Genomic DNA, 15,283 nt, shown 5'->3' with positions numbered 1-15,283 from the left:
AGTCTAGGAGGAGGAGAGTGGCCTGCAGGAGAGATGCCACAGACACCCCTGGGAAACCCCCCGCCTGATCCCTTCACCCTCCAACCAGCAAATGCTCAGAACACCCAGCAACCCCAGAATCAACTCCACCCTTGCTTCCTGAGGCTGGCCCCTTTGCCTGGAGGGGCCTCAACAACCTAATCTGTTCACACCCAGAGCTTTCCCAAAGCCCATTCTTGGCAGACGCGGTCCTGCATGCAACATGCCAAGGGAGGCCAGAGCAAGGGACCAGGGTGGCATGGCTCAAGCTACAGCGAGGACTGCACGAGGCTGCAGCTCTCTAACAATTCAGGGCCTGAATCCCCTGGCAGCCTCTCCTGACAAGCCACAAGTGCTGCACCGCATCTCAGTCTGCATACCCCAGAGACGGCCGGGCTAGGAGTTTAGCACAGGACAGGTAGGCAGTCACCAGCGGGCAGGAGGGAAGAAGATCTGGGAGGTGGGGCGTGCCACCAACCCTTGGCAGTAAGGTCAGCTGTGCCCACAGACTGCAGACTGGCAAGGGGCTCTTGACGCCCCTCCAACCCAGCTGTTTCAAATGCATTTAGCCACAGAAACCTTGTAACAGATCACAATGGCCAACTGGTGAAGTGGGGTTGGTATGGGAGAAGGAATGGACTTTTAAGGGTACAAGTTCTGTTTCTACTGGGACCCCACAGCTGCAGACCTCAGGGGGACTCCTGAAGCCTGGTCTCTTATGAATGCAAGTGAAACAGCTCCCTACTGTGGGGAGTCTGAGATCTGGAAGTCAACTGGCTTCAGTGACAGCAGCAGAGCCAGCACCAGCACCTGCATCTTGTCTCCCAGCCTGCAAGCTGAGGACTCTGCATAGCACACAGCAGCTGGCTTCTCTGGACCTGGGTTCAAATCCCAGCTTTGTCTGTGCAATGCTGGGCAGTTCATGCCAAGCCTTGGTCAGCTCTCCTTGCATCTCATTGGGCTGGGAGAGTACCAGTGAGCCCATAGGGCTGCACCAGGGCCACCATGAAGAGATATAGACCCTGGCTCCTGTCCCTGCAGTGAAACTTGTCACTCTCTCTCCTTAAGGCCCCTGCTCCATGCCCGTTCCCTCCCCCGGAGTCCCTGCTTGAGAACTCAGAGAACATTCTGCAACCAAGCCCCAGTCTGAAATGGATGGGCTTGCTGTTGCTCATGTTGTCACAAGTGACCTGCCACAGGGAACAGGCATCAACTTCCCACTCCTGTGAGCCCCCTTTTACTCCTGGAGGAACCCAAACAGCAAGCCTCCGCCAGACAGCCTGGCTACACTCTGGAAAGCAGGTCCTGCCTAGAGTGGGAAAGATAAATCAGCTGCATTTTGAAGCACTGCTTCCTGAAGGTGCCAGGAGCCCATGTGGGCACCTCCAGGAGGGGCAGCACATGGCTCACTGTGGCCAGGAGTCCGTGTGGGCACCTCCAGGAGGGGCAGCACACGGCTCACTGTGGCTAGGAGCCAGCACCACCTAGAGCACCAGACCTGTCAAGGACCATGGTGTGATGGCTCATAAGGCTCAGTTAACCATGTTGCTCCTTGATACGTTAATTGTTCACACTGTGGCTTTCAGATGCCATGCTGTATTTAAATGGTCACAGTGAATTAAGAAAAGAAATGACTTTCATTCAAAAAAAAATGCAAGGAGAAGCCAGAAGGAAGGGTCATCTCACACATGAGAATCCTCCCTCTCCCAGCCCCCAGTCTGATGCCAGCAACTCCACACCTGGAGACTGCATCTCCTCTCTCTGGGAGGGCCAGAGGCCCAGAGGTGTCTTCTAAATGTGCAACTAGAAGGGAGCAAGAATCCTACTCAGCTATGACTGGCACTTGGTACCTCTAGATTCGATATTTTGAAATGAGACAAGTACAGGTACAAACGAGAACAGTGAGGATCACCAGTTCGGATGGGGGAGCCTTGGGTGCAGTGCTGCCACCTTACAGATGGGCAAACTAAGGATGGGGATGTCTGCCAAGGGGCACGGTCATGGCTGGTATCCCAGATCTCCCAAGCCTAGGGCCAGTGAACTGCAGGAACGGACCTTGGGGAGCCATCCAGGAAGCTCTCTGAAATTAGGGCTTGGCCATGCCTCGCCCTCTCACATTTTGGTGCTTTTGGCCTGTCACAGCCTTGCCAGAGGGGAGTCAAGTGCAGAAAGCAGATACCCAGGGCACCGTGGCACCTGGCAGCCCACCTTACCTTTAGGCATGATCTGATGCATGGCCACCGACAGGAAGAAGATGGAGTCGCTGTAGTAGGTCCCAGAGCCGGCACTGAAGTGCTTCTGCATGGCCTGCACCACAGGGAACAGCTTGTCTGTGAGCACGGCAACATCATGGAAGATGACCTGCAGTGGGATGCAAAGAAAGCCAGCAGGGTCAGTGATCCAGCTGTTTCAAATGTGTTTATAGCCATGGAAGCCTTGACCCCAACACAATCCTACCGTAAAGCCGAATGAATGGAAACAGAAAAATGGGAGGCAGCGCAGAAGCTGGCCCTGGGGATGGGGAAGGGACATGGAGCAGGACAGGACAGGGATGGGGAATGGTCCCCAGAATGCTTCCTGGATTCCAGCTTCAAGCTGGGTCTCTCCTGTGGGTAATGCTGTGCCCAGAGACTGGAAATCATGTTCAAGCTATGGTCCTGGCACTCAGAGGCCCCAGGACACTGGGTAGCAAACCCTGCTCCAGCTATCACCACCCCCTGGCAGCCTCTATGTGTGTCCCCCAGGACCATCAGGAGCTCCAGCTCCACCCTCCTTGTCCTAGATGGCGAATAAAGCAAGGATCTGGTCACCGGAACCACTCAGGGCCAAGCAGGTGACACCATCTTCCAAGCACTCAGAAGTGCCACCCTCACCCCTCACCCACTCTGATCCCCCAAACTACAGCACCAGAGTTGGGCAGACACCACTCCAGCAGCCTCCACATTACAAATAGGATGGGGCTACAGCCGGCTAAGCTGCCATTGCATGTCTGAGCACCAGAGGAAGTCCCAGCTGTTCCGCTTTCCAATCTAGCTCCCCGCTAATGCTCCTGGGAAAGAAGCAGAGGCCAGTTCAAGCGCTTCGGCCCCTGAACCCCTGTGGGAGACCTGGAAGAAATTCCTGCCTCCTGGCTTTGGCCTGGCCTAGCCCTGCCTATTGCAGTTATTTGGAAAGTAAACCAGCAATGAATGAAAGATCTTAGTCTCCTCTGTCTCCCCCTCTTTTCTTTTCTTTCTTTTTTTTTTTTGGTTATTCTGCTTTTCAAATAATTTTTTAAAAAAGGAAAAAATATGAGAAAGCAAACACCTAGAGGGGCACCACTGTCAAGGTCACCTGCAGGCCTTGTACCCCCAAAGCATCATGGGTCATATCACAGCCATGGACTGGTGCTAAGCGTCCTGTCTGCTCTTCTCAACTTTGGGCTCTGGTCTACATTTTTGTTTCAACAGATACATTTATTTGAAAGATAGAGTCACAGAGAGAGGGAGAATCAGAGAGATGGAGAGACAGAGAAATCTTTCATCCTCCGATTCACTCCCCAGAGGGCCCCAATGGCCAGGAGCCTGAAACTCCATCTGGGTCTCCCATGTGCATTCAGGTGCCAAAGCACTTGGGCCATCTTCACTGTTTTCCCAGGTACATTGGCAGGGAGCTGGTTGGGAAGTGAACAGTCAGGACTTGAACCAGCACCTGTAGAGGACACTGGTATTAATACCAGCCTCTCTGGTGTATATTCTCAAACACCTGGCTTCTCTCATGTTTCCCTTTAACCTGTATTTCTCCTGGCTCATACCGTTTGGTGTTGCCTGCATTTCTAGTAAACTTAGAAAACCTTCACGTGGCACCACTCTTAGTCATTTCCAAAGATGTGTTTTATATAACTCCTTAAATCCTTTATTTTGGGACATTGCTCTCATGAGGCACTACATTCTTCCACTCTTTCTCTGCGTCTTTTCTTTGACTCAGATGTTCTCTTTTCTGTGGCCTCTCAGTCTGGCATGCAGGATCCAAGCCAGTTCCTGCTGTTTCCCCACACAAACGCCAAGGCTTCTCGCCCCCACATGCCCTCTGCTGCCACTCAGCCTGACAGGTGCCTCCCCTGCCTCCTACCTCGCCCATCCCAACAACCTCGACTGTTCCTCCCAGATCATTTTTCAAATCCACAAATCCATTGCTCCCTCTGCTTGGCTTCAAAACCTCTTATGAGGTGGGTATTTGCCTGCAGCAGTGAAGATGCTACCTGGAGCCCCTCCCCCAATCATTATTGAGTCCTTGGGTTCAAGTCCTAGCTTTGCTTGTGGTCCAGCTTCATGCTAATGTGTGCCCTGGGCAGCAGCAGATAATGGCTCAAGGACTTGGGTCCCTGCAACCAACATGTGGGAGACAAGGATGGAATATTTTTTAATTTTAAGTTTTATTTTTATTGCAAAGGCAGATTTACAGACAGAAGGAGAGACAGAAAGATGTTCCATGCGCTGATTCACTCCCCAAGTGGCCACAATGGCCAGAGCTGAGTCGATCCAAAGCCAGGAGCCAGGAGCCTCCTCCGGGTCTCCCACGTGGGTACACGGTCCCAAGGATTTGGGTCATCCTTGACTGCTTTCCCAGGCCACAGCAGGGAGCAGGATGGGAAGTAGAATAGCTGGGATGCAAATTGCCACCCAGATCCCAGTGCTTGCAAGGTGAGGATTTAACCATTAGGCTACCACTCTGGGCCCAGGATGGAATTCTTATTTTTTCCCCAGGATGGAACTCTTGACTCCTGGTTTCAGCCTTGCCAAGTCTTGACTGTGGGAGTTAACCAACAGATAGATCAACCAATCGATCTAATAAAAATAAATTTAAAAATATAATAAGAAAAATAAAAGCACCTCCAGGCCTCAGTTATGGTCCATCTTTAGTGAGGCCCATGAGGTCCCTGCAGACATGCTCTGGCCACCCCACCTGCCCTCCCTACCATGGTTGGGCAGAACAGCCAAGCAGTCCCTCTTTAGTCAGCCCCACCTTTATAGTTCACGACCCTGGGCATCTGTCCTGAAAATCCCTGTCCCTGTCTGTCCAGTAAACCCCTATCCTGGCCTCCAGCCTTCCTACAGCCTCCCACAATTCCTGGCCATGCTACCCCTGCTATAACACTAGGCTTCACTGACCCCTGTTGGGCCCACCTGACAGGTCTTTGCCTCTGCCTCTGCTAGGCTGGCTTCTCCTCCCTGATACCAGAGGCTGTGATGGTCCCCCTGTCCAGAGTCCAGCTGCTGGCTACACTACAGGACATCAATACAGGTCCATTACAACACAAAATGAACTGCACTTGGGACATGGTGCTTCTCTGAGCCTGGGCATCCTTGTGGGTAAGATAGGAATGACCACACTTGCCTCAGATGACAGTTGTGAGGATGATCTGGGACAGGTACAGGGGCCCATCTTCAGCGTGACAACCCTCTCTCACCCTCAGGGCCCAGGTGCAGCCTCCCACAAGCAAGATTTTCCCAGGGGGCCTGGGCAACTGCAGGGGCTGGAAGCAAACAAAAAGGATCTAACAGGGCCCAGTGTGATGCAGTACTGGCTAAATCCTCGCCTTGCAAGCACTGGGATCCCATATGGGTGCCAGTTCATCTGTTGGTTACTCCACTTCCCTTCCAGCTCCTTGCTTGTGGCCTAGGAAAGCAGTCGAGGATGGCCCAAGGCCTTGGGACCCTGCACTCACGTGGGAGACCCAGAAGACACTCCTGGCTCCTGGCTTGGATCAACTGAGCTCCAGCTGCTGTGACCACTGGGGAGTGAACAAGCATACAGAAGATCTTCCTCTCTGTGTCTCCTTCTCTCTATAAATCTTTCTAATTAAAAAAGAAAAGGATCTCATGGAAGCAGTAGCATCTGTGGGCACAGGACAGAGAGAACAGATACACATGCACACACGCTTGGGGTGCAGGCCTGCCCATCCTGCTCAGGGAGATCAGGGGATGCCAGAGCCATCTCTCTCTCCACCCAGCCCCATTTCACCCCCAAGCTTCCCCAGCAATCACTGCATCCGATCAGCATTAATAGATGAATGAGGTCAAGCTGTACTCTGAACATTCTCCACCAAGCCCACTCCGATGAATATTTCATATAATAAATCTACTTAGAGAGAAGCTGGTCCACAGGATCCACTGCCTGCAGCAGGAAGCAAACCACAGGCCCTGCCACTGTGAACCAAAGCACCCAGCCCTCCCTCAGATTAGAACAGGGGTGCAAACTGGTTTCCCTGGTACACTTTGGAGCCTCTACCTAGCCCAGGGTCTGCTGGCTGGCAGGGGAAAGCAAAGTACCAGTGAGGAGGGAAAAAAAGAGAGGGAGGGTACCACCCATCTCCACCACCTCCACCCGCCATCTCCCCTCAGGAGCTAGGGAGGATTAGCAGGTAACCTAGGAAACCAGGAACATAAGACCCAATCCCCAAACATTGGCCTGTGCCAAGAGAAATACATGATTGTTGTGGATACTGACCAAAAAGGCCTCATTCACTAGGTGTGGCTTTTACAACACATCTGCATGACAGATTTAAAATTAAAAACTAATTAAAAAGCACTATCCCTTCCCCCCACCCCCAACACACACACTCAGCTTACAAAGTGATTTCCTTCTCAAACACTTTATGTGCATCAACAACGATCCCTTTACCAACCCCAGAGTCTCCTCTTTGGCCACCAGCACACACCGGGCTCCAGGTTCCTGGCTCCTGGCTCCTGGCTCCTGGCTTGGATCAGCTGAGCTCCGGCTGCTGTGGCCACTTGGGGAGTGAACAAGCATACAGAAGATCTTCCTCTCTGTGTCTCCTTCTCCCTATAAATCTAATTTTCCTGAACAAAATGGAGGAATCAAAGCATTAATCAAAAAAAGATGGAAAATGGAGTAGATCAATCAACCACCTCAGCTTTATGCTTGCAGCGGAAAACTGGACAAGGGGAAACCCTAAGACGGACTATGTCAATCAGTGGACTCTGCACCAGCCTCATCATACCTGGACTGTTGCTGATGATATGTTGGAGCTTCTAATTGATCGGGGTGACGCTCTGCTGGCTCTGCCTACAAACCTGAGAGGGCCTCCCTAAGAGGCGGTTGAACTTGAACTGGACAAGTGGGATGCTGGACTCTGTATGGTGTAAACTTTTAATTAGGGAATCTCAACGGAACTTGAGCTGTGGTTATGCATCAAGGTGAAGGAATTCATGATGGGGGAAGGGTTTGGGGTGAAGGGGGGGGAATCCCAGTACCTATGAAATTGTGTCATGTAATGCAATGTAATTAATGAATAAATGAATATTAAAAAAAAAAAAAAAAAAAAAGGATCTCATGGAAGCAGTAGCATCTGTGGGCACAGCTCCCCAAAGGGTAGGCTCTGTGTGGCATGCTGGGCAGCCTGGTGGGAGGAGGGGGACAGCACAGGTCCCAGCCACCCACCTGGGAGACCCAGGTGGAATTCAAGGCTCCTAGCTTTAGCCTGGTTCAGCCCCTGCCGTTGGGGCATTTGGAAAGTGAGCCAGCAAATGAGAGATTTCTCTCGTTGCCTGCCAATCTCTGGCTTTCAAATAAAATGATGATGAATAAATCAATTCCCAACTTGGTAAACTCCATACTATGACATGTGTCCAAGGAAATTCAACTAGTTTGAAAACGCTGGCACTAAAGATACAATTCCAAAGCCGGATCTAAGCCCACAAGAACCCAGGCTCACACTTGAAGACGGGGTGTTGTGTTGTATGTGTTTGTTTTCTTCAGCCTCTAAAACTCAAACATCTATACCTGCTTCCCAAGCACTGGTTTAAGCATTGGTTCACAATGCTTAAAAGGGCTGTTTGTAAAAACACTCAGTGCATATAATTATGAGGTGGCTTCCTCAACTCCCAAAAATAATAATAAAGTCTGTATTAAATTTTTGTCTCCTTTCAAACAATTAACAAAGTGAAGAAGCAACCAACAGAGTGGGAGAAAATGTTTGCACACCACACAAGTGACAGGGGATTAATATCCAGGATTTACAAAGAGCTTCAGAAACCCAGGGACAGTTTAAAAAAAAAAACTGCAAAAAAAATGGGCAAAGGAGATGAACAGACATTTTTCTAAAGAACAGATTCAAATGGCTAACAGACATATGAAAAGATGCTCAGGTTCCCTAGACATCAGGGAGACACAAATGAAAACCACATTGAGGTACCACCTAACTCCAGTGAGACTGGCCTACATTCAGAACTCTACTAACAACACCTGCTGAAGTGGATGTGGCAAGAAACGTACCCTCCTTCACTGCTAGTGGGAGTGCAGGCTAGTACAACCACTATGGAAATCAGTATGGAAAGCACTTAGAGAACTGCAAACAAACCTGCCATATGACCCAGCTATCCTGCTCCTAGAAATATACCCAATAGAAATGAAAACTGCATATGAGAAGGAGATCTGTAATCCTGTATTTACAGCAACACAATCTACAATAGCAAAGACATGGAAAGAATCCAGATGCCCATCCAAAGAGGAGTGGTTAAAGAAAACTGTGGTACATCTACTCCATGGAATATTACTCAGTCATTAAAAAGAATTAAATTATACCATTTACAACTAGATGGTTCTAACTAGAGACCATTATGCTCAGTAAAATCAGTCAATCCCAAAAGGACAAATGCCATATATTCTCTCTAATATAAGGAAGCCATCATGCAAATTGTAAATTCAATAACTCTCTCCATACTGTTTTTGCTGCATCCCAATGTGTTTTGATGTTTTTTATTTCATTTTCACTTCTTCCAAGTACTTTCTTTTCTCTTGCCCAATTCATCACTGGCTCATAGATCACACAGTGGCATCATTTTACCCAAGAGGCTTTTGTTTTCTCTTTTTGTCACCCATGCGTTGGTTATTCAGTGGCACGTCTTTTTCAACTCCATGGTGCTGTATTTTTTTCCTTCTTTATGGTTTTGTTTTAATTTCATACCTGTTGTTGACCTTATTTTGTGGCTTCTCATTTAAGGGAATGTACAGTGATAAAGTAATAGACTACCATATTCAGATGTGAAGATACAATGCAATATGCATCCCTACTTCCACATAAAAGATGGACTCCCAATGAAAATGTTGGACATATCTAGACAATGGAATGCTGGACTTTCTGACATTGTCTATACCAGCAATATTGGGGCACACTTAAATACAGACTGATGAAATCATAACTCCTTATGAAGGACTATACTATAATATGGGGAAAATCAGTCGGGGTTGGGAGTTTGGTGGAGGTACAGGAAATCCCAGTCTTTACGGAATTGTACCATAAAATGCAAAATAATAATAAAAATTTTAAAAATCTGTCTCCTTTCATTTTTAATTCATTCTGTCAAGTAGCTTACAGCAGCATCCAAATTGAGCAATAAGTGGGGGGCTGCTGCTTGCTGAGGTGTTTTGGGCTTCAAATTTATGTACGTGATAAAGAAAGAGCAGAGTAGGAGAAGAATATCTGGAAAGACTCATCTATTTTGGAAAAGTCTACTTGGGGCAACCTGCAATATTGGGGCACATTTGGGTCCTGGTGAATGACCTGGATTCTCCACTTCCCATCCAGCTCTCTGCTTGTGGCCTAGGAAAGCAGAGGAGGATGCTCTAAAGCCTTGGGACCCTGCATCCATGTGGGAGACCCAGAAGAAATTCCTGGCTCCTGGCTTTGAATTGGCCCAGCTCTAGCTGTTGTGGACATTGGGGAGTAAACCAACAGATGAAAGATCTTTCTCTCTCTCCATAAATCTGATCTGCCTTTCCAATAAAAATAAGTAAATCATAAGAAACTACACTGTCAGCCACTTAAATACCAACTGTCGGGGGCACCCAGGCAGGGCTGCCTTTGCTCCAGCACCAGAAAACCAGTGCCTGCAGAGTGGCATGCACTCAGGATCTCAGCCCTGGGCTCAGCTACTAAGATGTTACCTGGATGTCAGCCATTCCAGTAAAATGCAATGCCCTGGATCACATGTAGAGTGGGAAAGAACCATGGGGACTGTCTTGTGGAACTGCTGCAGTAAAAGCCGGATGAAGGGCAGGTGACCTTGCTATCACGCCTCACAATACGTTTAGAATGCCACGATGACACTTGTGTTCTGATCGCAGTCAGCACTGGCGCTGCCTGGCTCTGCGCTGCTCTGGCTGGAGGGCAGGTGGTCCTGGGCCCTCTCTCCTGCCTCGCTCAGCACACACCTCTGCTCATACTCAGCCAGAAGTTTCCTTCTACATGCTTGGAGACATCATTGGCAGGATGTGCTTCAAAAGCTACTAACGCAACACAAAACTGCAGGCAGGTCCAACACAAAACCACAGGCAGGTCCTGGCAGCAAAGGTTAGAAAGTATCAGAAAAAGCAATGACTTCTCCCCAGGATAAGCCCTGCTCTCAGGCCTCCTCCGCCCCAGAAGGATGCTAGAGGAAGACATGAAGAGGCAGGGCAGGTGGGAATGGGTTTGACTGATGTATCTCCCCCAGCAGGGGTGAGGTGGGAAGCTGGTGTGGCCCTTTAAGAGGAGGGTCTTCAAGCCAAGTGATGGTGCTGCTCTTGGAAGGGATTATGGGATGCAGTCTGTCTCTACCTTCCTGTCCCTGCTCCCACCATGAATCATTCACCAGGAGCCACATGGCTAGGACAGCTTCATCTTGGATTCCAGTCCTCAACCAAGCTTCTAGCATTTCAAAGTAGGCTGCCTCAGGTTTATTATAGCAATGCAGATTTCATGAAATTAGCAAACACGGGCCTGGCGCAGTAGCCTAGAAGCTAAGGTCCTCTCCTTGTACATGCTAGGATCCAATATGGGCGCTCGTTCTAATCCTGGTGGCCCGCTTCCCATCCAGCTCTCTACTTGTGGCCTGGGAAGGCAGTTGAGACTGGCCCAAAGCCCTGGGACCCTGTACCCATATGGCAGACCCAGAGGAGGTTCCTGGCTCCTGGCTTTGGATCTGCTCAGCTCCAGCCACTGTGTCCACTTGGGGAGTGAAGATCTTCCTCTCTGTCTCTCCTCTTCTGTATATATCTGACTTTCCAATAAAAATAAATAGATCTTAAAAAAAACAAAAAGAAAGAAACTAGCAAACACTGGGTGTGTTGCCTCAGAGTGGCTGTCTATTACCGGCTCAGAGCAAGGGCAGGAGCCCTATCATCCCCCTGGTCCCTCAGCATCCTTCAGGACAAATGTGTGTGTGTGGTGGGGGGCAAGGAGGAATGACAACATCAGAGTGACCTGCTCTGAGCGTGGTGGGTAAGGGCAAACCCACAGACCTGTTCTCGTTCGTTCTCTCTCTCTCTCTCTCTCTCTCTCTCTCTCTCTCTCTCTCTCTCTCACACACACACACACACACACACACACACACCACCACCACCACCACCACCACCAATTGGGAAGGATCTTAGTAATCAATTCCAATAGATATTGAAGGCAAAACGATTTTCTGTAAATAAAACTGCCTTCTCAAGTAACCTCATACTTCTAGGACAGAATAAAATTATCTGCTAAGAGCCTGGTAACCTCTAAATCCCACAAACTGTCCTGTGCAGGTGCACCTAACGGCCTCAGCACCGGCTGCCGCTCCCCCCAGAGCCTTCTCCTGTCTTGCTCCTTTTAGTCATCAGTGTAAGTTCAAACATTACCCCCACCCCAAGATGTTCCCTCCCCAGCAACTGTACACACAAGCACATGCACACCCACATGCTATTCCTGGTTATTCCATCGCTAGGCCCATTTCCCACCCATCACCACCTTGATTTGTCTTGCTTGGTAAGTAGGTTGGTCATTCACTGGATGTCTTGACCTAGCCCTCAGCTAGCCTGGCTGGGACCATGAAGGCAGGACCCTCTCTGTCTGGTTCATGGACATGGAGGCACCCCTCAGCTAAGCACATCACACACACAACTGGGGGCAAGGGGAGGAGTATCCCAGCACATGCAAGCAAGGATTTAGCCACTAGACCATTGCTTTCATCAGGCCCTATAAATGTTTCTTCAGGGGCTGGTGTAGTGGCTCAATATGCTAATCCTCCACCTTCAAGTGCCAGTATTCCATTTAGGCACCAGTTCGTGTCCTGGTTGCACCACTTCCCATCCAGCTCCCTGCTAGTGGCCTGCAAAAGCAGTGGAGTACAGCCCAAAGCCTTGTGCACCCACATGGGAGACCCAGAAGAAGCTTCTGGATCAGCTCAGCTTTGGCTGTTGCAGCCATGTAGGGAGTGAATCAGTGGGTAAAAGACCTCCCTGTCTCTCCTTGTCTTTGCCTTTCAAATGAAAATAAATCTTTAAAAACAAAGTTTCATTATAAAATATCCAGTCTCAAGTGCTGCTACAGCAACAGAAACGGGACTAGGACTAGGACACAGTGACACTATAATGTGACTAGCCTTTCTGCTCACAGCAGAGGGGTGCTAAATGCATAAATGCAAAGCTTGTTTACCGCAGCCCACTGACTGCCCCCCAGCACCTCCTGCCACTCACCTGTTGCTCCCACCCCCTGATCCCAATTTACTGTCAACACTACTATATTTTTTAAAGGCATACAATCACTCCTTCTGTTCTCAGCGCTCCTCTAATAAATAATTTGTGCATGGAGGGCATCTGCGTTCCATAATTCACCTGTCACATAAGTCACAAGGTTTGGGTTTCTTTTCTTCTTTGATACTAAATTTTCCTGCCAGTGGAAGTTGGTTTGCTATAAAGCAATTGCTTTCTAACCACCACTTCCAGCACCCACCCCCAAAAACAAGGTTGGTGGGGGGGAGGTAGGAAAGGAAGAAGAAAGAAGGAAAGCAGGAGAAGCAGCAGTGATGGGAGCCACAGGCCAAGGGGTACTTAGTGGCACTAAGTACTACTGGCACTTTAGTGTAACTCAGGTTGGGGGACGGGAGCCAGGATTTATGACCCAGCAGGACCTATGACCCCAAACAACACTGCAGTTTTAGTATGAGTGACACCCATGGTAGGCACCCGGTCAGCTTCTGCCTTTAGTCAGGTGGGCAGCACAGAAGCCTTGGCCAGAGGCAGCATATTCTGCATGCTTTCTCAAACCTGGCCTCACACATAGCCAGTCCACCAGTGCTCCCCAAGAAGGGACGATGGGAATGCTAAGAGGCCCACAGACTGAATAGACTTGAAAGTGAAATATTAGTGAAGTTAGCATGAGCACTTGGCATCTCACAGCCGTCACCCAAGGGAAGCCATGTCGAGAGGAGGAATGGGTAAGGGCAGTGCCAGCTACCCACAGCACAGGTCACCCTACAGGCAGCTGACAGGAAGGGACAATCAATCAACTCTGCTATGTGTCTAGGCAAGCGCTGGCAGGAAGGAGCAAGATGAGTTCCGATGGTGTGTCCTGCTCCCCACTCCTCCCTCCAACTACCCCCCACCCACTTTCCCAGGCCACACAGACCAATGTCAGCAACCTTTCACCCAATGCCTGTGACCTTGAGTTGTCGCCCATGGCAGGGACAGTCCAGAGTGGCACCTGGCAGACTGGGGACCTTCTGTTATCTGTTCTTCCTGGGGTAATGACAGGTGCATGGGAGTCATGCAGATATACATGAGCTCATCCACTCCTTTGTAAAGGAGACAGCCATGGCCAGGGGTGAAGTCACCCAGCTGGGGAGACTCAGTGGACTGAGATCCCAACAGGGAGCCAGAGAGACCATGCTCACGTAATGTTCACCTTAGTGTATTCATACAAATTGTTCTACTTTGTCAGTACTGTTAGACTCGTGCCATCTCTACAAATGAATCCCAATCACAGCTATGTACATTCAGGAACAACAGGGGTGAGTCCTTTCCTGTAGCTAGGATGTCCAGGACGTTTTGGAGTGGGTTCTCCCAACTGCTAAGGGGGGGACCCTCATGTTTTGTTCTCTCCCAGGGTACTATTTCCTCTGTGTACTGCCTGTGTACCACACATCCCAACTCAGGCAGAGTTATTCATAACTTCTTGATGTCCAAAATGTAAGCCTCTATTTGAATGGACTCCAGTGTAAAACAATTTGTCATTCCCCACTCTCAGAACCACAACTCGATCTCTGGATGGATATAAAATTCTTCCATCATTCATTCTCTCCACAGCTTTGTCCTGGTGCAACCACCATCCCCTATTCCCTGGCCTTGAAACAGGTTTCCCCTTCAGTCCTATTCCTTCCAAAGTAGCCAGAGCACCCGCACCCCCACTCCCAGGCCGCGCAGAGTAAAAGCTAAGAGCTCCTCTCTGATGGAAGTGGAACCAGGCCAGTTCCTTCACTCCAGGGCATGGACCAAAGTCAATATTCGTGATGATAGTTTCCCTGTACACATAGGAAAATCACACCACCTCCACATAACACCAGAGAACCCCACTTGAACTGCTAGCCTGCTGTGCAGGTTACTCACCACCTGCTGACACACTGCACAATCTACTCACCTCTAACACACCGCACATCTATGCACCTGCTGACACACTGCACAATCTATCAGCTCTCAACACACGGTACAGTCTAGCACCCCCAAACATGCAGTTCAAATCCTTCTCCTGCCAACACAGTGTACATTCTACTCACCAGCTAAATCCCTGAATAATCTACTCCCTAACAAGAGTCTGTAATCTGCTGACATGCTATATAATTTATTCATTTGCTTTTCTTGGCACAAAGAAATGAAACCTACTCCCTTGGAGCCATCCCCTTCATTGTCTCACTGACTCCTCTTCCTGCCAGAACATAAGCCCTACCAGGCAGAACCCCTCACCTGTTCAGCCTTTTCTGTTCACCAACAGACTAAGCTGCTAGGCTTGCAACTGCAGAGAGGTACACAGTAAATAGCTGCAGGCTGCAGAGAACAGGTGCATGCGGGTACATGGACCTCAGAAACGCTCATCTCAAAAATAAATTGCACCCTTGTCTGGAGCCGTGAGCAACCCACGCATGCTAGCAGCAGCCCTGGGCTTCAGGACATCAACATAAATACACATTGACCTTAAGGCCCGGGGGTGTGAAGACAGCCCCGAAGTTTAGGAAGGTTCATTTCACCTAAGCACAGTTAGTCTGTGCACAGGGACGTGGTAAGTCATAGGGAGCACTGGGGCACTGTACTACTCTCACCTTCCTAAGGCTCAAGCCTAGTGCCCCCCGCCCCGCTAAACGCAAAACCAAAAAGTGAGTTTACGGAAGTGACTTGACCCTCTTGCTGCACAGCAAGAGACTTGAATGCAGGAGGGTGTGGAGTCATCCCCAGGTTACACTGTAGCTGCTGCAGGAGTCAT

The 15,283-nt window shown here is 49.5% G+C and overlaps 1 protein-coding gene across 3 annotated transcripts in view; it reads right to left on the bottom strand.

Annotated features, from left to right (window-relative positions):
- The window catches only part of XXYLT1 (xyloside xylosyltransferase 1), a 156,159-nt gene that overhangs the window by 127,881 nt on the left and 12,995 nt on the right, over nucleotides 1-15,283 (bottom strand). For all 3 annotated transcript variants that reach the window (XR_009245175.1, XM_058662094.1, XM_004577804.2), the window contains exon 2: nucleotides 2,232-2,379. Coding sequence is in view for 2 of the 3 variants with exons in the window: in XM_058662094.1 (XP_058518077.1) it covers nucleotides 2,232-2,379 (148 nt within the window). In the remaining variant the exon portion in view is untranslated. The remainder of the gene's footprint in view (nucleotides 1-2,231; nucleotides 2,380-15,283) is intronic.

This window comes from Ochotona princeps, chromosome 3 (assembly GCF_030435755.1).
Source record: "Ochotona princeps isolate mOchPri1 chromosome 3, mOchPri1.hap1, whole genome shotgun sequence".
Taxonomy (NCBI): domain Eukaryota; kingdom Metazoa; phylum Chordata; class Mammalia; order Lagomorpha; family Ochotonidae; genus Ochotona; species Ochotona princeps.
The sequence above is the reverse complement of the archived record's forward strand: the minus strand, read 5'-3'. Positions and strand labels throughout refer to the sequence as shown.